The sequence below is a fragment of the Clytia hemisphaerica genome, unplaced genomic scaffold (genome assembly GCF_902728285.1).
Source record: "Clytia hemisphaerica strain Z4C2 unplaced genomic scaffold, Clytia hemisphaerica genome assembly, whole genome shotgun sequence".
Classification (NCBI taxonomy): Eukaryota; Metazoa; Cnidaria; class Hydrozoa; order Leptothecata; family Clytiidae; genus Clytia; species Clytia hemisphaerica.
In genome coordinates this window covers 96,032-119,842 of record NW_027104620.1, presented here as the reverse complement: position 1 = coordinate 119,842, position 23,811 = coordinate 96,032, and the positions used below count along the sequence as shown (strand labels likewise).

Below are 23,811 nucleotides of genomic sequence, written 5' to 3'. Positions count from 1 at the left end.
GGTGGAGAACATCTGTACCAGTTTTCATGGCCATAGCTCTTCTAGATAAAAAATAATCGAGGGTGGTAGATTCTACCCCCCTGGGGATACGATAAAATAAAAAAAGCTTGGGGTTAAGGGTTAAAATGTAAATAGGTGCATATTATCTAAATTTCATTTATATATTTAGTTAACTTTCGAAACAAACGCTAGATTTTTACAATAACATTTACCACAATATTTCGAAGAATGTGCCACACTCAAACAATAACAAAGTGAAATCTGCTGCAAACCTGATCCAAAGACTTATCTTCCATTTTCTCTCGGAATGCAGTCGCTTCTGGCACCTCGGTGCCCCTTACCGATAATAAGCAACATTGTACATACGTCTCGCAATTTTATTTTAGATTTTTTTGAATCTATTTTTTTTCTTCAATTTTTCAAATAACTCATACAAAGAAAAAATGTATATACACACCAAAAAATATATTCAAAGTTAGGACTTCTAGTTCTATAGAAGAGGTATCATCTAGAAAAAGTATCAAAAAAACATAAAAGCTGTAAAAATAATTTTATCCATATAAAAGCAAAAGAATTTAATTAAAATTCTATAAAGTAAAGTATATGAGTCATCAAATGCAATTTTAACGTTTTCTGAATGTGATGATGATAAAAAACATAATGACGAGTTACGCTTGGTTTAAATTGGATTTGGCCATAATTGCTTATTGTTTTTAAAAGTTGTTAATTATTGGCTTTCTCAAGTATTGCAATCGAATCCAATAATTATAGAATATCTACATTGGTTAGAATACCAACGTTTTGAGCAAATTAGACTCGTTAATATCCATACTTAATAGCAAAAACCATGTACTTTTTCCCTTTAAAAAGATACCCAAATAGATCCGATATCTAACAGTCAGAGTGCAGAATCTCGAATGCCAAGTCCGTGTTAAAACCATTCTTTTTCCAGCTCTGATCTGGTCTATTTGTGTCAACGGGATGAGGATCTCCTTCTCTTTCTCATAGCATCGGAGTCTGCCAATAAACTTCCAATCACATGGTTATAAACATCGTAACTGTTCGAGTCATTAAAGTTTTCGAATGACAATTATACATGACCAAACTACGCTTTAATGTTATTAAAGGATACTCCCGGTGGGTGGGGGAACACTCAATTTAAAAACGACCGCACGTGCGGCCCAAAATTAGACTTTTGAAATCGGACTCTTACAGTGCAGAGAAAATTTAACCAAAAATTTGAGTAAATTCAGACGAAAATCGACCCTTACGGTGCACTTTTGAATGTATGGAAAAATGACATTTAAGAGCCGCACGTACGGTCGGTCGTTTACCTTGAGCCCCACGGGGGATACTCTATCTAGTCATCAGCCATTGCAGCATAATTTGGTGGTTGCTGTTGACGATTCTGAACAAATTGTTGCGCTGCTTGAATCTCAGGATGTTGATAAAACTGTTGCTCAGTTTGTTGAGGGACTGTTGCAAACTGTTTGATATTCTGTTGTTCTTGAGGCTGGGTTGGATGAAAAAACTGTTGAGGCTGTTTTTGTTGGTATGTTTGTTGAGGTGCTGTAAATTGTTTAATTTGTTGTTCTTGTTGATTCTGTGACCGAGTTTGTTGAATAAGTTGTTGAAGCTGTTTTTGTTGATATTGTTGTTGTATAGATCCTACAAATTGTTTGATATCTTGTTGCTGTTGTGGTTGTTGTTGCTGTTGCTGTTGCTGATTATAAAAATGATGAGTACTTTGTTGAGCATTTTTTTGAGGAGCAAAATGTTGTTTCTGTTGTGCAGCAGATTGTTGTGGTTGTAGTTGTTGTTGTTGTCGTTGAAAGTTTTGCTGTGCTGGACGATTTTGAATCTTTGCTTTTGGTGAAGCTAAAAAAAACAAAAAATGTATGTAGAGTTGCGTTTGTAAACAGACCCGATATTTATGGAAATTTAAAAACCTAATGCCGTACTGGTGCAGTGTATTTGTATGATGATGTCGAGTTTCTGATAAGACATTATCGTCGTTGACAAATCAAAAGGGCCAAATCAATCAATTAGTGTCTGAAAAAGTTAAGAGTTTTTCTCTCTAGCTAGCCTTAAATTTGAGATTGGCCCATTTTGCATAGTGAGGAGGGTTCCATCTACATGAAACAGGGTCAATCCCAAAATGTATGCTCAGACATACAGAAAGATTATTAGCTTTCTCAGGCAATAATTTTCAGATTGGACCATGTTCTTTACCTTAACATTTTATTTCAAAAAATAACGAAGAAAGGTCTTTTTAATTATTAGTAAACTATGCCGATAATTTTGCATTGAATTAATTTCGAGTTATCATACCAAAAGCATTTTTTAGAAAATATTTTAAAAACCGAAAAAATGTCTCATATCACGGATGATCAGACTGAAGGTCCAGGGGGGGGGGGGGGCAACCATACGTGCGGCCCTTAAGGATATGTCTTCCAAGCTTCCCGAAGTGCACTCTAAGGGTGGAAATCAGCAAAGATGAGAAAAATTGCGCAGTCAGGTTGTAAAGTTTCGAAGATCTGACCATATTTTGCCTGAAAATGGTCAAAGATTTTCAAGAGAATGCACCGTAAGGGTAGATTTTTCGCTCAAATGTTGCTCAAATGTTGCAAATTTTTCTCTACACTTTAAGGGTCCGATTTCAAAGGCCTAATTTTGGGTCGTACGAATGGTCGTTTTTAAATCAAGTGTCCCCCCCCGGAACTGTAGGACAGTCGTTTTTTGGTATTCACAATTCGGGAAAATTAGTCGAAACGGGGATAATAATAGTAATTGGGAAAAAAGCCGAACATTTGGTTTAGAAATAGCTATGCTAAGCGAACGTTTTACAATCTCGGTCAAAATATATTGGGAATTTTGGTTAATTCCTTATTTTCAGCAATTTAAAAATTCGCTTTTGGGCAAATCGATAAATTTATTCTAATATTTCAATCCGGGAGGGGTTTATAGCGTTAAAACTCAGAGTTACAACTCTACCCGTCCAACCTAATTTAGAGCACTTCCAAATCGTTTGTGGTTGTAAGATTTCGTGGGAATTTCCTTTTTTTCACAAATATTATGACTTTGATTGTAAGTGTAAGACGATGCGTTAACTGCAGCGTCATAGTTGACTTTTTTGATAGTCTACTGAAGATTGGCGTGGAAGCACTATGAAACTGTGCGTTTGTTTGAAATCAGCATGTGACTCTACCTAATACACCTTTTCGACCGTAGCCGCCAATTGCCGCGTGGGCATTTTTTTTGTCCGTTTTACCACCCTAAAACCGACCCAGTCTTTTTTTCGCACCTAAAGACAATAGAGAAAAGTGTAAAAAAAGAATAGAAAAAAGTGTAAAAGAAGGATCGGGTCGAGTTTAGGGTGGTAAATTAAATCATAAAGTGACCACCTGGCTACAGACGAAAAGGTGTATACTATTCAGTTAACTTAACAAGTACTCTACGAGACGAAGGTAAAAACCTCTTGGAAGACAAGAACCCAAAAAACAAAACTCATCAACTAGAATACACTCTTCTCGAGATGCATAAATTTATTGTTGTCCTCGTTTTCAAACAGATTTCATTGCTATAAAATTACATATTCACAATGAATGTTGTTTACACCTCATGAGACATTAGAGTTGATGTTTGCCTTTTGGGAATTTAAATTGGTTTAAATGCATAATTTCATAGCAATGAAATCTGTTTGAAAACGAGGACAACAATAAATTTATGCATCTCGAGAAAATATATTCTTGCTTACGTATACACAATCCCCAACGTTTATCACGATCCACGCTGTCAGTGGTTCCACACCATGCACGTGCGCCGCTCTTGATGCACTGGCTGTGTGGTTTTCCACCAAACATGAAGGGAAACACGCAACATGATTTGGTTGTCGGATTGTGAGCATTGTATGCATATTGTGAACAACCTTTGGGTTAAAACACGAATAAATTAATCACAATATGAAATAAAGCGTTTGTAATTGTTTGCAACTTTTTGGTGCTTATATGTTGATATCTTATACAGTACAATTATTTCATACTTAGTCTCTGAGCAGTTTATTAACTTAATAAAAAGAGATATTGTGAAATTATATAGTGGGTACAAATATTCCTGCGTCATAAACCCGGTCAAACCCACTTCAAACGTTTCCATAAAGTCGTCCGAGTTGAAAGATACACTGATAAATTTTGAGCCGCTGGGAAAGTGCCCTTTGATTATATCCCCATGGGAAGTAGAATGAAAAAATGACACTTCAAAACAACCCCCTAGTGTTTTTAAGCTTGAAATAATAGAATTTCTATAACCATTATATGTTCTTAATAGAAGTTTTCATCAGCTATTAAAGTAATGGGATATGTCTTTCGTTTATATAATTTCAAGGGTCAAAACTATTTTTAGAGAAAGTGGGAGTAATTTTGGATTGGATAAAAAGATGAACTAAGAATTACCTTTTTTAGGTTGTTCGATTTTACTTCTTTTAGTATTGACAAAATTGATGACTTGTTGTTGACGGAATTTCTTAAACGCATGCGCAGCACGTAGTTTCGATAGAATAACACTCTTCTTCATGACGCAATCTTTACCGGCTATAAAATGGAAGACAAGACTATTGATAAACTAAGACTATCTTTTTAAAAGGTCACAAAAAGTTAACCTGAGATCAGATTGTGATTGTTTTCCGCCCACCACGCTGAAGCTCTGAAAACATACAATCTGACGAATATGCAATCTCGAAATCGTAAGGACCGCGTTCGTCTAAAAGGACTAGGGATGACAACAAAGTTGCGTGACTGTGTTTATGAATAGGGCGCCGTATCAGTTTTTGACTTTCTGGCGCACAACAAGATTCTTGTTTTAAAATTTTCCGCGGGAGGACTATTTTCCTCAGATGTATAATTTTCAAGCTCCTTTAGAGGTTTACCGTGCGCGTAAGAAAATTATGAACAGATTTTATCAGGTTACAAAAAGTGGGATAAGCAGGTACCAGGAGTCCCAGAAAAAAGTCGCCCTCTTTGAAGTGAAATTTCTCGAGTTCTATGAACTGTTAAATCAATATTTTTGCATTGGAAAGAGGAAAGATAAACTCAAATTTTGAGGGGTCATTTACCAAATTTGGTTAACTACATCAAAAGTTATGACCTAAATGCTTAAAAATTACTTCTCAAAAAAAGTTAAAAAAGGCGAAAAAACGAGGGCATCAAATCATCATAAAGAAAGCACTGCTTTTATCAATTTATTAACCCTAACCTTAGATAGTTGTCCTTTGTTTTTATATTAATTTTCATTTATTTTTCTTTGTCTAATTTAACGAGCTTCCATATCATCAAGAGACATAATGTTTTTTCAAGCCAAATATTGCTAATATTTTGTGTCTTTGTACAATAAATTTAATACCCTCATTTTTCGCCTTTTTTCGACTTTTTTGAAAAGTAATATTTTAGGATTTATGCCATAATTTTTGAAGTAGTTAACCAAATTGACAAAAAACTCCTCGAAATTTAAGTTTATCCTTCCTCTTTCCAATGCAAAAGGACCGATTCTTTAACCGTTCATAGAACTCGGGAAAATTCACTTCAAAGAGGTGGATTTTTTCTCCGGGACACCCGGTAGTATAAGATGGGTGATAATTGGGATGATGGCTAGGCTTCCATTAACGGATTCGTACACTTTACTCCTATACTACCTGCGGCTTTGTAGAGGTCTGTTATTAAGACTTCATGATAGCGTGGTTAATTATCTACTTGCTTATCTTTGGTATGCCTCTATGTGCTTCTAAAAATAATCTCAATTAAAACCCACAGAAACTCCTGCTGATTTCAAATAATGATGCTTAAGCTTTTATTATATAGTTGAAACAAGTGAAAGTGCATTGAAAGTTTTTAAAATTATACTTGATTTTTAATTAATGCACTCATAATACGATTCTAATTAAAATCACTGATCATTAATCTCTTTATTAGACCAACAAGTAAAGGCAGCGATTAAAATTTTTACCACTTTCTAGAGCATGAAGTGCACGCGAACATATTTTGGTGGGAAATAATTCCAATGAAAATAAAAGTCTTTTGATAAAAATCAAATCAAATCAAATCTATGATCTATGATTTAAAATCCTAATAAAATCAAATCTATTCAATCTATTTTTCCTGTCTAAATAGTCAAAGTGACGGTAAGGATATAATAATTTGTTTTGTAGATAATTACTGCAAACGTTTTGCAAACATGGGATCGTCCACATCAAAATCATCGTCTTCAAGTTCTAGTAGAAACCCATCAAGTGCACTTGTCGCGTACGATCGTCAAGCTGCAACAAGAGCGCGATCATTTGATAAATCAGATTTTTCATCACCACAAGCTTTGGTTCATCATCTTCAACCAGGGGATTTGATCCAAGTGAAAGGTGAAAATATATACCAATGGTTTTATAGTCACTTTGCTGTTTATATTGGTAACGGAGAGATTGTTCATGTTACCGAGCCGAAAGTGAAGAGAGAAGGTTCAAAAATATGGGTGCTTAGGGAGAAAATGGTCGAAGCTTTTGCTGGTAGATCAGTCAGGAAGAATAACCATCTGGATGATGTGTTTCCAGTTAAACGTGTTCAAGATATCATCAGAGAAGCAAGAGGGAAAGTCCGTCAACCGTGGGAGTACAACTTCCTGACAAATAATTGTGAGCATTTTGCATCTCAGTGTCGGTATGGGAGACGAATCAGCTTGCAATCAATATCTCTAGTTGATGTTAATAACGGAGATCTTACGGTTGGCGAATATTTGGGATATCATGCCAGATCAGTAAAAGAGAAATGTAACACATTTAAAAGTTGGGTAAAAAGAAAGTACGCGTCGACCACCATTGCCAATTTAACCAACCATTTGGCTATTCAATACAATAATTAAATTGCGTGTTCCGGAACATGCAGAGCAATTAATAACAAAAACCTAGTGAAAGACTACTGTGGGTGTTTTTCCACTAGCGGCTTAAGCTAGCAGGATTAACGAAACGTCTAATAAAACGCTGAATAGTCCAAAACTATTCATATATAACTTAATCAAGTAATGTGACTAAAATTTATTTCAAAATGTAATGTTTCTTCATAAAATATTTTGTCAAAAGAGTAGGCAGTCTGATATATACAATTAAGGTCATAATATATTGAGAATTTTGGTTATTTTAACGTTTTTCAAGATTTAAAGTTCTGGCGAGAAAGTCGATTTTTGGCTATCGTTTTAATTTAATCGAATATTTCAATTTGGGAGGGGTTGGCAGACTTCCATGCTATATTCTGAGTCTTATTGGACTATTTTTGAACTTTTGGATCTTAAGTCTTAAGTCTCATGTTAAAACACAGAGTTAAAACTCCACTCTTCCAACCTACTTTAGAGCACTTCCAAATCGATTGTGGTTCAAAAACTTCCCGGTGGATTTCCCTTTTTTCCCAAATATTATGACCTTGATTGTAGATCTGACGCGATCGAAAAATAATTTGATACAGCATCTGACCCCGAGAATGTAGTAAACCCCGAGAATGTAGGTTTCTCATTTTTAAGCATTGTAGCCTTAACGATAGTTCAACTTCATGAAAAGTTGTTTCAGGGCATACTGTTACATATTACTTATTATTTCTAGACATGAAATTTTAACTTGAATTAATTTTTTCCAACGGAAATCTGAATCGAAGTTGATTGGATACTACCCGAATTGAGACACTTTTTAAATAAATCCTCTCTAAATCGAAATCTATTGGAATTAAGTTATGATGATAGGGTATTTTCTTATTCCTAATGAACTAAGGAAATCTGGAAAATAGTTCATTTCAATATTTATTGTTCTAAGTTAGATATTTTGACGAAGATGTTTGACCTACCTTTTGGGGTTAGTTGACCTACAATTTGGGGGCCTTCATAACCCGACATGAAAAGTCTGTCAAATTATATAAAACTTGTTTCTTGTACTTTCATTACATGAAAGTACTACCTGAGAGATGATTAATGTTGACATTTTGAGCTCTTACGACGTGTCCCAGACCCGCTGGGACCCAAGCCCAATCAGAAGATTTGCCTAAGTTTGGAACAATAGAATTTTTATCCCCATTGGGCCTTTAGTAGAAATTTTCATCCCCGCTGTGGAAAAAAGTTCCACTGGGGCTGTGAGGGAGGGGTGTTGTTACATTATTTACATATTTTAACACGAAATTTTCAACCTACAAAATAAAAACAATTTTCATTTCTCTTCTTTTCGTCCTTTCTTTTACTTAACCTCATTTGTAGCACGATAGAATTAATATCTTTGTTAAACTTTTGTCAGGCTATATTTATAAATCATAAATTTCACTTAGAGAACAATAATTTCCGATGAATACTAAAATTCCGCTCTCAACAACCAAATCTTTTCACCTACATTCTGGGGGTTAAAAAGCAAAAAAAAATTTCAGAATAACAAAGTTCTCTTTAGAATATTGTTTTGGCACAAAATATTTCTAAAATTTGCTGTTATAATTAATCCAATTGAAAAAATATCAATATTTTACTATTACTAGATTTAAAGCCATAAAACCAAACCTACATTCTGGGGGTTATAACGAAAATGGGAGTCAACTTCAAGGACCGAAACAATTAGCCTATCTATCAAAAATAATGAAACTAACCCCTGGGAAAGGATTTTGGGAGTTCAAAATTTCGTTGAAAACATTCAATGTTTTCTAAAATGCAAATCTACATCTTTCAGGTCTGATTCAAAATTCACCTACATTCTCGGGGTCAGGTGCGGTACCAAGTTAAAGTTTTGCAAATTTGTGTTTATTTTTGACATAAATTTTTCTCCAATTTTCTTAGAAAAAAATACTAATTTTGAAATCATTTCTGGCTTTATTTGGCCGTCATATCCATCCGGTTTTAGAAATAAAAATCAAAGGTTCAGGTATAGGCTATACGTCATATCTCCCTTCGTTTCGATCGTAAAACGTCTACTCTTCGGGATATACGCACTGCTCTTGTTTTGAATACACGTTTTTTTTTATAAGGAACCTTAACTTTGCTCTGAGCCTGGAGTCTCAAAGTTCCTTATCGAGTTCCTTATTTACATAGCTGCTAAGTTTGGATTCGCAGTATGTATGTAAGTATGTAACTTGTTTTCTTATTCTCAGCCTGAGCAGTTCCATAACAATTCCTTATTTTTGGACCATTTTGCCTCAAGTTCCTTATAAACGTGTTCCTTATAAAAAAAAACGTGTATTGAATCGCATGCGCACTGAGGTTTTAATAAAACAATAGAGAGTTTCGAAACCTAAGCCAATCAGCTGTGTTTTAAAAATTCTTTTATTTTAAATCTCTATTAATAAACTTCTTTTGTTAAAAACTTCTATATGTTTATTCCTATTAATAGGTGAATTCCAGATGGGGGTCACTAGTGGCCGCCCCATAACAGTGCCTATAGACCAAGAGTAAGACCTGAAAGCCTGGAGCTGTCTATTGTGTAGACTAGTTCAGGTAGGAAAATCATTCAATCTAAAAAGCATATAGGAATCCGTGGAAACAAATCTAACATAATGAATATTTAGAATACCTGAGCTGCCGCAACCAACGACCGAGGGGCGTTGACCCATTCGTGTCACATGAACAGTTTTTGGTTCACCGTTACATGAAGTCGGAAAAGCAACAAATTTATCTTTGCCATCGATCAATATTTCCTTGAAAGAGATAGAAATGAAATTTTTATTTACGTAAAATTGTTAAATTTTTCACATAAATCAGAATGAGCCTCAATTTTTAAGTAAGTAAGAAACCAAAAGGTATTAATAGTAATTTAATTGTTACTAGCCTATTTCATAGAATTAGTTCATTTGTTACGTAGATTTATAAAGCCCGAAGGGCTAGATGTCGTCCTTTCCAAGCAAAAAAAAGTGAATATCGCAGAAAATATTGCTGCTATTGTTTTCTAAAACCCGTGAAGCTTCTGATTGGTCAAGTGCTGAAATGCTATTATAATGTCACGTGACCTAGATAGGGTTTCCTAGCTAACTACGGCACACTTTTCAGCCAAAGCACGACATCTAGCCCTTCGGACTTTATAAATCCATGACATTCCCCCCTATGAATTGAATATAAAATAATATGTACCCAATGTACGAATCCTATGCTTGAAAGTACTTTTTTTTTCAAAAAATTTCAAGACTTCCAATGTTCTTAACTTTATGACATTCAAGCCTAAAAATGTTCTTACCATGATCTTTTTTCATTATTTTCTTTTATTTAGTCCAGCCTCTTAAGAAACCGGGTGTTTTAGACTTTGCAAAGCCTTAAAATGTTCTTAATTTATGTTCTTAAGATTTTGGCCATCGAAGGATTATGTTCTTATATAGTTTATTCTTACAAAATACGTATTGCAATACCTTTCCTGGCTCCAATTCATCAATCGCTTTGAACAAAACCAACTTATGAGCTGATGGGTCTTTGAAAACAGTTTTCAACGTGAAGAGCTGGCCACGTGGTGTGTAGCCATGTTTGTTGATCGAGCTAACTAACCGGTACCGACGACCAATATCGTTGATGATTTGCAATGATACACATTTGTCTATGATTTTGATAAAAAAGTTTATTACAGCATGCTAGTACAAAAGATAAAGAATTTGTTGTAAAAAAGATCTCGTAACGTGAAATATCTGAACATACGGATGTTTTGTGGCACTATGAAGAGCGTATTTATCTAATGTATGAATGCAAGATAAGGGAGTGGTCAGAAAGTATCTACTGGGGTTTGGTGGAGGATATTTTTAAAAATTCGCACCTCCTTTGATTTCCTCAAAAAAATCTCAAGCCCGCCCCCTAACCAGCCAATATATGTTTGGCAATCCGGCTTCTAATTATACGCCACTTAAAATGACATGAGATTTTTCTTGAGATCCCCCCTAAAGGCAGATCTCCACTTGCGCGCGCTGCAATCGAACTTTCGGCCTCAATCCTTATTGCTTGGAAAAAAGATTACGTCATAAAAATGTAGCGCACGCTCGAAAAAAAAGTTGAGCACATTTCAACTTTTTTCAACCGTTACGACAGATTGCGCCAATAGAGTTGCTTCTTTTGACCAATAGTGTGGAAGCTTTGCTCATAAAAGTGCGATCGAAGCGCGCACAAGGGAAGCCTGGCCTTAAGTGTTTGAAAATAAATTTGATACCCCCTAGAATTCTCCAGCCCCCCTAGTAAAAAGTTTCACTACTCCCTAACTACGAGTATATTCATCTGGGATAATTTAAGAATAACCAGCTGCTGTAGTATAAGGGCAGCTTGATTTTAAGCCACCCTTCGACCTTTACTCTTCATTTAGTGTAATCTTAAGTCCCAAAACAATGAATCGGATAAAATCTTTAGCTTGTGATGAGCCTGGCAAGGGAACAGATACTTGCTTAAGAAAAGTAGAATATCTATATACCTTTATCAAGATCGACCAATCCATGAACCATCTTCTGTTTCTCTGCTTCGCTTTTGACAGTGACCACATGGTGAGTATGATGTTGAACATTGGTTTCATCTCCAAGATGTAAATGACCATCTAAATCATCATTCAAATTGTTGGTATCTTTGCCAGGGATGTAATGATCAGATTCGTAGAGTGTAGTTGGATGTTGGACAGGAGAGCCGATGATTGGATGATGCTCGTCATCAATCACATGATCAGTAGCAATGTGTTTGGCGTAGTTCGCTAGAAGATAAGTAGTGTACTTTGAATTTAATCTTATTTTTACTAATTTGACCATAATTTACTTAAAATTCAGCCATTCCAGACTCAGCATTGTTCTGAAATTGTTCTTACTTTTATCATTGTTGAGCCTCATTGTTCTTATAAGAGTGTTCTTATAAAGAGAGAGCAATATCTTACCTGTTCCAGTAGGATATTCAGTAGGAGCTTCATTGAAATATCCATGCGGTTTTGTATGTTGTGGAGGATTCATTGCATCATCATTGATGACACCATGATATTCATGGTGCGAGTCATCTTGTTGTTTAGAGTTCTGCGTAGTTGGAGGATGCATCGAGTCATCGTTCAGATAATGCTGATGTTCACTCCCTATGATGAAAGATTGCTAAGTAGATTAGGGATTACCCGATTCTCATGGGTTCAGGGTAGATATGATAGATATGAGCCTTCCGAATGCATTCGGGATGGGTCATAGCCATGAAGGAGTAGGAATCACGGCGCTGACAGACACTGCGACTTGACCAGACGCGAGCTGCCAAGCCATGGCGTATACCATGACACTCGAACGACACTGGGAGAGAAATGCTCACGCGAGGCCAAACCTTAGGAGTGACATGGTCTGTCTAACGTATCCACATTTTTGTATCAGATTATTGTTCCCAATTCCTCTCACATGACATGGGTTGACCCGGGAAAAGGTATATTCACTTTCCATGTGAATCGTAGTGACACGGTGGGTATCGAACTCGGGCCTCCCAGGCGGGAGTCAAGGATGATAACCACTATACCACTACGCCTTGGTCCAGAATTGGTTCCGGATTGTACAGTTAAATCTAGCTAATTAGAGCTTGAACGGGAATTTCTTTGAATTGCAGAGAGATTCGAATTCCAGAAAGTGTTTTAAGAGAGTTCCTCCTTTACAAAGGACTCATTCATTCGTTCGAATTATATAGAAATATTCTAATACGTTCGAACTAGTGAGAATAAGTATCATCATGATTCGGCGAATCTTATTCGCTCATCTCCCAGATTATCGCTGCAAAGCTGGTGACACTGTATATTCCGAGTGTGAATCAACCATCAAGTTTGTAAAAGTTGAAGCCTTAACTTAAGATTTGCGACCAATTTAGAAAGATGGATTGTTTTTATATTTAGAGTTTGTAAAATTTCACCACGTATTTCTCAAAATTATGCCTAAGGTTTTTACTTTCAATCTGACGTTTGTCTTTAAACTCAATAAGATTAGCTTATGAAAACTGATTTTCGCGTTTTTGGGTGTCTACCGCAGGAATATGAAATAATTTCGGCAAAAAGTAGACGTCGCAAAATTTTTTTCCGCATGCGCCAATTTTAGTGCCCACGCACCGCGAAAATAAGCTCCCTTAAAGGGATAATCAAATGGTTTGAGATATTTAGATTACAGAAGCCTTCTGTGGTACTTAGTAAAACCTAAAAGTATTTTTGGGTAACATTTTTCCAAAATCGAGATATCACAATTTGAAATTTTTGAAAATGGGTTCTTACAAGCTTCTTACGTTGAAATTCTATTGTTTTCATCCTAAAAGCCAAAAACTTGTAACTTAAATATCTCGACTTTGGAAATAGTTAGGCAAAAATATTTTGAGATTTTGCTCAGGACAATAAAAGGATCGCACATGCCAAATATGACAAACCATTTGATTATACTTTTAAGGTAACAGTACCTGAATAAACATGGTTGAGTTCATTAAATCGATTTTTATCATTTTCTTTCTGTAAAAGTTGAAGCCTTAATTTAAGATGTGCGACCCATTTAGAAAGACGGATTGAATCTAAAGTTTCTTTGATTTCACTACAAAATCTTTTGAGATCTGCCGATGGATATTACTTTCAATTTGGCGTTCGTGTGAAAACCACGCAGGTCACGTCTTTTGGTTGGGAAATAAGTGGCTTCATTTTCCACCTTAAAGTTTCAACGGGACTTTCCCAAAGCGGCTAGCGTTGGGGTTTTTATACTCAATAAGATTAAAGTTACCTGAATAAACATGGTTGAGTTCATTATATCGATCTTTATCATTCTCCGAAAGATCTTGTTGCTTCTCATGGAATTCTTTCCCATTCTCTTTCACTTTCTCATATGCTTTCTCCATAATGGGTACCAATTTTTCCAAGGCAGCTTCCCCTTCCTCTTCAACTTTTGCACGGTTGGATCCAGTTGTTGCTAAGAATCCTTAAAGACAAATTGAAGTTTTGAGATACGGCTGATTCTCTTTCATTCAATCCAAAAAGGACTAAAAATTTTCTTCGGATTGAAGAAAGATTCGGATTATGGAGAATGTTTGAAAATAATTTTCAGCTGAGGGGACCGATGTTTAACTCAGAATTACAGCTAGAAAGATTCGAAGTTCGAATTGAAAAAATTATTTGTAAATAAAGCTCCCTTTAACTTTTGGGAAAAAAATCATCATGGAATTTTTCAGTGAATTTATGGTGAAAAGCAGCATGTTATGAAAAAAAATATATTCTTGAAGGATGAAAGCTTTCAACTTTAATAAACCTTTCTGGGGATGATAGGAAGGCATCTTGGACCTTGCATCACCCATCTGTTCTTCTCCACCGTCAGTCATGTAATTTGACGTCAAATTTAGTGGTTGCTCCAACGTCATCTCCGACCTGCACATAACAACAACAAGTCAGAGTTTAATGAGGTTGTCATGATCGAAGGCGACCCGGAGGCCTCTTTTTTAGTTCCTTTTCCCGGAATCAACTGACTGAATTTTAAAGTCGATGTGGTGTTGAACACACAACCTTGCGCAACTAACCAAATTACTTACAAAACCTAAGAGTGCCATTTTTAGAGCATTTTGAAGTGAAATTGTCAATTATTCCCAAGGAAATGCTCAATACTTTCACAAAAATGCCATCTTATGCTTCAGGTATGTATTACATGTTAAATTTCGATCCTAATCTAAGAATCTCGTAAGAAAATTTCCGGATGATTTTCCCCCAAAAAGTTAAGATTTCACCCATGATGAAATGAAAAAAACACCATTCTTATAAAAAAGCGTGTATTCTTATTTAATGTATTGTTCTAGATCAAAGAGAGTACCATTAGATGATATAAATTAAATTGTTTGTATCAGTTTCTCTCTGCTAGGAGATCGAAAAGTAAGAGAATCTACTGGTTTTGATATTACATCGGACCGACAAAGTGGTTATTCATACACCAGGCTTCGAAAACTTCCATCAATCAGATCATACCTTGCAAAACCATACCCTCCTTTGTCTTCTTCACCATCTTCAATTCCGGTATCATTGGCAAGTGTCCGGTTGATACCGTATCCGTTTAATAGCATGCTCTGCATCTGTGGATTACCCATACCTATGGCAAATGATCAATTTAAATGATTATTTGAAAGGTGCAGATTGCTGAACTGGAAAGGCATTTTTTTATTCAATAGACAAAGAAATTGATCGTAGACAATAACGAGTGTAAAACCTCAAATCAAAATAAAAACACACTTTTTTTATAGAATCGTGTAAATCCATGATAGTGGTATTCTCAGCATATTCTTAATTTTTTGACCATTTTAATCATGGACATTCTTATAAAGTGTATTCTTATAAAAAAAGCGTGTATTGGATATCAAAGAAGATAATACATCAGATTAGAGTTTTCATCAAATGTATTCCGAGTGCTCCAAAAAATTTCCCATAAGTTTTACATTTTGACGTAGAACGCTGTTGGCTTCGAAATTTTCGTATCACAATAGACCTTTTCATAAATTACGTCACGAACATCACTTGCCTCGTATTCAAACAATTACCATGGTGATAGTATTACAATTTAGATATTTACCTAAAGCATTGGCAATTGTTGGTGCTGATTTATCTTCATTCTCCAAATCCTTCACTTGCTGGTTAACCGTTTGGACATCTTGTTCATTAATCTTATTAACTGCTCCACGAACACTTTGCATCAATTCAGCATTCTGATCTTCTGGTGATTGTGCCAGAGCTGCTGGGGCGTTAGCCAATGCAGAGGCGGAGACTTCATCAAGGTTGTCAGGATTCTCATTTGCTGCACTGTATGTAATAGATGTGTTTATAGGTTTTTGATGGGCTTTCTTGGTATTGGTGACGTAACCTTCTTGATCTGGCAGAATGTCGTGGTAGGTTGGTGGACCATCCAATTCTTTGATTTCTGGATTAAGAATGTGAGCGTTGAGTTGGTGTTGTTGAATCTGTTTCATTTCGTTATTGGGTGTAAATGATTGTTGAGCTCCGTGTGGTAACTTTGAAGTCGATTCAGCATTCTTATTGGTATTGATTGTCTCAGCTTTTGTTTTAGTTTCAGGGGTCACTTCAGTTTTATTTGATTTGAGTTGAATAGATTCGATATGGCTCTGAGCAGATGTTTCTTGCAATTTTGATGCCATTGTTTTATTTTTGGTATCCATTGACTTCAAACTTTCACTTTTGATTGAAGATGTCGAGTTCTTCAAATCAGTATTTGATGTCTCATTTTTCTTCAGTAGTGCGTTTTCAACATGTTTCGTATCTGTTGTTTCATTTGAAACCTTCTTTTCAGAGCTGGGGATGTTTGGTAAAGTTGCATTTTTCTTGTCTGACACATTTGTTGTTTTCTTATCACCAACTGTTGAGTTTTTGTTGGCAAGTTTACCAGAGTCTTCAGCAAGTGTTACGTTTTTGATTTCTGGTGTTGTAGAATCTGACTTGGCTTCATCTGTTATGGTTGCATTCTTAAGTCCTGGAGAGGCATCTGAGCTACCATCATCAGCTAGCTCAGCTTCGATATCCGTTGAGTTCTTTTTACTACCTTGTTGTGAGTCTTCATCAATTGTATTATTCCTGGCAATAAAACCTTTTTTCGTTGGTGATGTTGTATTCAAAGCTGAAGGTACCATATTAGTTGCATTAGTGTTTTTGCTGTTAATAGAAGTTGCATTTTGGTTGGGGATAGTTTGATTTAGATTTCCAGTAGATGCTGTAATATTAGTTGGACTATTGTTTAGATTTGTTGAATTGGTTAGTAAGTTTGTTGTATTTGCTAAAGGAGATGTTGAATTGAGATTCGGCGACAAATCAATTGTTTGGTTTGCTGCAATTGTTGAATTGGCTTTTTCGATGATACTTGCTGTTTCCTTTTCCTTTTGGTTTGTTGAATTTTTTAAAGGTGATGTGCTGTTCAGTTTGGATTCAGTTTTGTTAGCTATCTCATCTAGTTTTTCAGCATTTGAGATTGTTGAATTATTCTCATAATTTGTCGCATTCGCAGTCTTATTGAAGGATAGACTTGTTGAGGCTGATGTGTCTTCTGGCTTGGTATTGTTGAGCAAGTTTGTGGTGTTTTGCGATAGTGTTTGTTTATCATCAGAAAGTCCGATATTAGTTTTGTTCTTTGTTGAAATAGATAATCCTTGTTGGCTAGTAGTGAGACTCGTACTATTGATAATGCCTAGGTAAGAAAAGATTTTAAATTGAAATTAACACCATTCAATACCTGAGAAGGGTTCAAGGGTTCAAGTCAGCAAATTACGCTCAACAGTTTTAATGGAATGGAAAGTGCCATTTTTTGAGATCAGGGATTCTATCAGAATTCTTTAAAAAAGGTTGTATTCTCCATTGTAAGGTCTTCTAATAGTAAATCACGGACTCAACAGCTGATTGGTTGCAAGTGACGTATTAATAAATTTTACTTCCATAAGCCGAGGTCCGATTTTTGACGTTTTGGGCTCAACGAGCTTACTGGACATTTTAAGTAGAATGGAAATTTCTATGTTACAGCCCAAAGGTATGGAATGGGCTTTCTAAAATTTGAATTGTAAAAGGGGCCTCTTGATAATCTAATTGAGCCATTTAGGCCAAAAATTGACCCATTCCATACGTTTAGAGCTTTCTAACATAAATTTTTATTTTACATAAACCTTGGAAACTTTTGGTGCATACATAATAATGTCCGGAAGTAATCCCTTTGAGTCGATTTGGAGCAATTTTCTTCATCTCGTGAACAATTTATTATACTCAAACCACTTTTATGCAGCCCCGGTGGAAATTTTTCCTCAGTGGGGAAAATATTCCTATTGAAATCCCAATTGGGATAGAAATTCTATTGATTCAAGGTTAAAAAGATAATATTCATTAAAAATTTCTGTTTTAAATAAATCAAGAGATGTTTCAAACCTTGTTCTGTCTCGTTGCCCATTGATGAGACTGTGGAATTCAAAGCAGCCATAGTTGCATTCTCCCTTTGGCTCAAATCTGCATCTTCATCATTAATCTTGGTCACTGACAATGTATCGTTATTTGAGGAGTATGCATCTGTTTCGATACGTTGATTTGAATCTTTGATATCATAAAATACGTTGCCAGTATTTTCACCAGAGTTGTTAGATGGATGTCGGTCAGGTAAAATGTTGACCGTAAGGTTATGGTTCGTGCCTGTTTGCGAATAAGAGATTTAGTTTAAACCCTATTTTTATCGGGGGGGGGGGGGGGTTACCACCCTGGCGCTCTTTTTTGTTAATAGTTCGCTGAAAATAATTTTGACCCTTTGAAAGTTTCCGAGTTTAAATCCTTAAAAGACTTGGTTTATCAATACTGGAAAATTCAAAACAAAAATGTTCTCTCGAGATTTTAGGATTAAAAAAATAGGAAATAGCATTCGATATATAAAGAAAAAACCTCATGACTTTAGGCGATATTTTTACGATATTTAAGATTGAATTTAATGTCGATTACATGTAAAAGATGACATTCTATTTCCTATTTCGTGGAAAGCCTTTAGTTCTTTAGCCCTTTCCGTGCCACTGTCGGCATATGATTTTCGATTTTTTTGCCGGTGTCGGAATTTCGACCTATTTGCCAGAGGTTTTTTGAAGTATTTATCGAAAGTTCGATTTTGAAAGAATTAGGATATATTTCAAAGCTGTTTTTCAAACTTATACATTTTTCAGCTCAAAGTGAACACATATTACTTATATTTTTGATATTTTTCAGAAAATAAAGCTAAATGTTATAGTAAACTATGTGGCCACTCCATATCGGCATATGCCGACATCTGGCAAATAGGTCGCACCTTCATTTTTCTCGTGGCAAATAGGTCGAATCCTTAAAAAATACAAACAGTAGTCAAAGGGTTAGTTACCTGTTTTGTTAAGTACATTGACCAATGGTGAAACATGTGAACGAGTTGCTGGTAATTTGACCGAGTGCACCAAACCATCAAGATTCAATGAAGGTTCACGGTGGTTGTGGGTACTTGGAAAATCATGAAGATTGATTGGATATTTAGGACCAATCAGTCTCGTCTCAGCTACCTTAACTGTTGATGGTTGCTTAGGTTTGTTAACTTGATTTTGATTGTTTGCAAGGATTAATTTTCCTGAGATTTGGTTGATGCCTGCAGCTGCATTTTGTAACGATTGGTCATTGTGATTCTGATTTTGAACAGTCAGTGCCTTTGGTTGATTATGATTTTGAACAGTAATTGCCTTTTGTATGGGTTGTTTTTGAAGCGGAGATAACGATGGTACTTTGTTCCTTGTCGATCCTTTCTGTGACGTCATTTTCTTTGTTTGTGGTATGAATGCTGCATTAGGTACCAGACCCCCTTGATAATAATTTGGATTATAATAAGGGTTGACTTGTTGGTAACCCATAAACATGTTATACATTGGTTGTTGTTGTGGATAGCCTTGATAATATTGTTGTACTTGTGGAATGGTTGGTTTACTTGCCTTTGAACCACTGATCGATGCTTTAGCAGATGGTTGCTGGTGATGTTTATCTACAGTAAGAGGTGAAGTTGTTTTGTGGGCGACTGTTTTCGAACGTACATTTGACGTTTTATCTTTGCCGATTTCTGATGATTTCTTTGCTGATGTTGTTGAAACTTTTGATACGATTTTCTTTTTCTTTGTAGAAACTTCTGATGCGTTTTTACTAATTTTAATGTTCTTGGAAGAAACTTTCTCTGGTTTGTGAACACTGGCTTTCTTTGAAGGGGCCTCGGAGACAACCACGTGTTTTGTTAATTTCTCATCCCCAGGTCTCTTATTAATCACGCCTTTCTTTTTAGCCAAAGCAGCCGTTTTCTCGGCATTCGAAGCTGCTTCTAATTCCAAATTATGTTGATGGTATTCAAGTTTCTTATTAAACTCAGCTAACAGTCCATCGATAGATACACCAGTTTTTGAAGGTGTCTGTGGTACACTTTCTTTCTTACGGCCACCTTCCTTGACTGATTTCTTAATAGCTTGTTCAAGCCCGTCTTCGCGTAGTTTTTGTATAAAGAATGAACATCTGTATTTGAAATCTTCAGTATTTTCTTTCTTGAGAGCTTGTAGTGCATTGTTATGGAACGTGCCACGTCTTATACACATATACTTTTCAGGATCACTGGCCAAACGAAGCATACCAGAACCTTCGATTCCTGCTCGTCTTTCAACGATAAAGCTTGCTGATTCCTCTGTTATAAAGAAAGATTGAGAATTTAAAAAACAGGTTGACCTTATTTCTATTTCTATCCATTTATTTGCCTAAGCCTCAAAAAGCTAACATCGCAAATAACCTTAAGGAGAGGAATTATGTCGGAAAGAAAATTTTGTGGATTTAAATATATTCGTGCTATTTCAGATGTTAAAAAAGGTTTTCTGCTTAACTTAGTGATACATTTTTGGCGAATCCGCCAACAAGGGCGTGTTTCAGTGCAAAAAATTGATCGGTCAAAGAACTTGAACTAAGCCCCTTTCTGATGCAGTTTTGATGTGATGGATGATAGCTGTATGATGGTGAGAACAAATGTAAACTTACCAAAGTTTGCGTTGGCTGTCGAGTTTCTTTGAACAATTTTAAATTTATCCTCCTTCCGATCATTCGTCAAAAAGTAGTCAGGGAATCTCATCGATTCAAAGGAAACTGAGGATTCCTTTTGGTTGATTCCCGGTAAGTGTATTTTGAAGACATCCCCATTTTTCTTGAGGAAAGTTGTGCGACGTGTTGCAAAGACTGCTGGTGTTTTCTCAACGATCGAATGTCGTTTCTCGTTTGATGGAGATTTTAAGATAAGTTTCCCATAGAAAACATCACAAAATACTAAAAGAAAGATAATTGAAAGACTCAATATACACTTTTCTAAAAGCGCGTCAAAATAATTGCTAAAGGACCACAAAATGCTTGAAAAAAGAGAATTAAGATTTACTAAATATGGATAAGTAAAAGGTGCACTGTCTGGAACTTCTTTCAGTTTCTTTGTGAGTTGAGGATGGGAATCATTATCAAAACAAGTTGAAAAGGGTTCGATAATTATTGAGATGGAGACTCGCAGCTTTCCTTGATACTCCGCCCCAGAAAGAAGGCAAGTTGAACTAAGACGTGGTAAAAGTTCAGCTCTCAAAATGAAGGGTTGGGTGTGGTCACAAAAGGCTATGATTGGTTAAAAAAATTGAACTTTATTACTCACCTTGGCAAGAATAGAACAATACTAAACAAAACACATACAATAACCTTTCCTCTTTCATTTTTGCTAAATTTCCAATACAAAACACATACAAATCTAAAATTCCAGCTACATTATAAACGCATTGTAATTTTCTCAGACCTTCAAGTCAAAGTCAGAGATCCAATCAAATAATTAGCTAATTGAATAATACAAAAATTAGGAGCTATTAATTAAAACCCAATTAAAAAGTCGTTTGTTGCGACTAGTAGAATTTCGAGCTGAGTTATACTCAAGGTGTGTTACAAAAGACATAAAAAGTGCTATTGTTATTGAAAAAGAAAAGGAAGAATCAAGTGTTTGTTCCTATTCATTAAAATGCTGAATAAGAGATGTGTTCGATTTTTCAATTTTTATCTTTTAAAATTTGTAAATCTCGTGTGGAGTTTATTTGTCTTAACGACAGGTCTTATTACCAAAATTTGTTTTAAAATGCCTCAAACTGTATATAATTTTCTTTTTATATATGCTTTCTGAAAAGACTGATTATCAGTTCATTATTAGAGTTTGAATAGTGGTGGAAAATCTAAGCAAAAAAAAAAACGGTTCAATCCTGGTATAATTTCACAATTAACGATAAATCCTTGGATTTTCAAGAAGTTTAAATTTTAAATCGAAAATTACGAATTTTCAGATATGTTTGACTCCGCATACAGTAAAGTCATTATTGAAAACAGAAAATTAACATTATAAAAAAATAACAACAACAAATAAAAAACATTTCAAAGATTTAAAATAAAGAAGCAAAATTGGAAATTTGTGACAATTTTGTGAATTTATTTGGAAAAAGTTTAACGGGAAAACGACTCAAATTATCTTTCTAACGAACGAAAATCATAACGTGATTTTTCGTGAGTTTTTTACCAAAATGAAAGCGAAAGTCCTCAGACATGATGAAAGATTTATAAAATAGATAAATAAAATTTATAAAACTAAAACTTATCTCCATAAAAAAAATTAACACTGCGAAAAAGTATAACAAGAAAGAGTGACTTTCATCACGAGGTCGAGGGGTACAAGCTATAATAATTTTTCTCTAACCATCTGGCTTGAAACTCAATAGGTATAAACACAAGCCGCTTGGATATTAATACCCTCGATTAATACCCTTCTTCAGTCCGCTAGTCAGTCACAGGGTTAAAATTTATAAATTTACCCCTTTTCACAGCTTTTTTTAAATAAAAAAGATACATAAAAAAAAAGAAAATAATTCTTAGTAAATTAAGTCAAATTTTGCCATAATTATTCAAAACTATATTATCATATACAAAACACAAAACTAAAATCGTTTTTTTGTTACCATTTTGATCCAGCAAAATAGTCATTGAAATAAAAAGGTGAAAAATATAATAATGTGTAGTAAAATAATTAAAAACAGATGTAAAAGTGCACAAATTTAAGATTTTATAATATTCATTAAATCGTTCCAAATCCAAGCTTTCAGGTGACAAAAGAATGCTGCGTTCATTGTTGATTCTGGTAAACCGTGGGTATCAAAAGGTTTTCTAGAACCCCAGAATCCAGAAACAGTGAACTCTCCATAATACGAACACTCAAGGGGAACACAAATTTGTTCGAGTTAAGGAAATTTCGAGTATTGGCTTGGAGTAATGTTTACGAAGCATTGTTAACTGAAAAGACTAGAGGACTTGTTCGAGTTAAGGAGAAGTTCGAGTTATAGAGGTTCGAGTTTCCGAGACTCCACCGTAATTAAATGTCGTGACCTGGAAATCTCACACTAATAATTATTCTCCACGAAAAGAGTTGTTTCGTGATAATTAATTCTAAAATAATATCGGTGATACCATTTCTGTTTCTGCAATACCTGAAGGCTGTGTGAACCACATAACGTCAAAACAATATTCTCCATCTGACAGCCATAAAATCCGTTAAAATAAAGTTATACGAACGCCGGAACGAATTTACAGTAGCGTAGCCAAGATGGGCGGAAAATTTGTGTAGGAGAGCAGATTTCTATGACACCGTGATGATCTATTAAAAGATAATTATAATTGCATAAAAATCTGCTCTCCCAAACAAATTTTGCGCCCCTCTTGGCTACGCTATTGCGTTGTGTGTGTGATAGCTGAAGAAATTGCAGAAAATCTCTTTTTGAATCGTTTGATATATGAAATCTTCAGAATAAAGATTTAATGGCAATACCAATTCACCACAGTCCATAGTATCTTAAATCTTGTCAATTCGTTTCAACATGTTATTTTCAATTGTTATTGTTTAACGTGACGTTGTAGAAGAACTGATGTCAAAATGAAATTTAACAGTTTGCCATTCATTTCATTGATTTGCGAGAAGTTTTAACCCGATTCATGATATTCATGATGTAATCTTTTATACGGAAGCACACAAAATAATCCGGAACTAGTGGCAAATTTTGCCACTAGGTCTTTTGTTATTTTGCCACTAGTTCCGGGTTATCTCGGGTGCTTCCGTATAAAAGATTACGTCATGAATATCATGAATATAAACGAATTCCAATGAAGTTTTATATCTACCAATATTGACTTTTTCACAATTTGAAAATTTGGAAAGATGTAATTTGGTGTATTAGATTTAACTTGTTAAAGAATCAACATTTTAACCCATAATCCTCCAGTAA

The 23,811-nt window shown here is 35.1% G+C and overlaps 2 protein-coding genes across 2 annotated transcripts; one reads left to right on the top strand and one right to left on the bottom strand.

Moving 5' to 3' along the window:
• Window positions 1–394: 394 nt before the first annotated feature.
• On the bottom strand, window positions 395–21,401 carry LOC136824664 (protein PF3D7_1417600-like). The gene is made up of 15 exons (XM_067080655.1): window positions 21,159–21,401; window positions 20,510–20,791; window positions 18,843–20,165; window positions 17,879–18,136; window positions 15,534–17,153; window positions 14,936–15,056; window positions 14,232–14,347; window positions 13,710–13,904; window positions 11,876–12,064; window positions 11,429–11,698; window positions 10,392–10,573; window positions 9,566–9,689; window positions 4,452–4,589; window positions 3,758–3,928; window positions 395–1,878 (listed from the first exon to the last, which is right to left on the bottom strand). The coding sequence occupies exons 1-15, from the start codon at window positions 21,214–21,216 to the stop codon at window positions 1,361–1,363; spliced, it is 5,565 nt and encodes a 1,854-aa protein (XP_066936756.1). The 5' UTR covers window positions 21,217–21,401; the 3' UTR covers window positions 395–1,360.
• LOC136824660 (phospholipase A and acyltransferase 1-like) lies at window positions 6,226–6,900 on the top strand. Its single transcript, XM_067080650.1, has one exon. It carries the CDS (start codon window positions 6,226–6,228, stop codon window positions 6,898–6,900), a length of 675 nt encoding a protein of 224 aa, XP_066936751.1.
• Window positions 21,402–23,811: the final 2,410 nt, after the last annotated feature.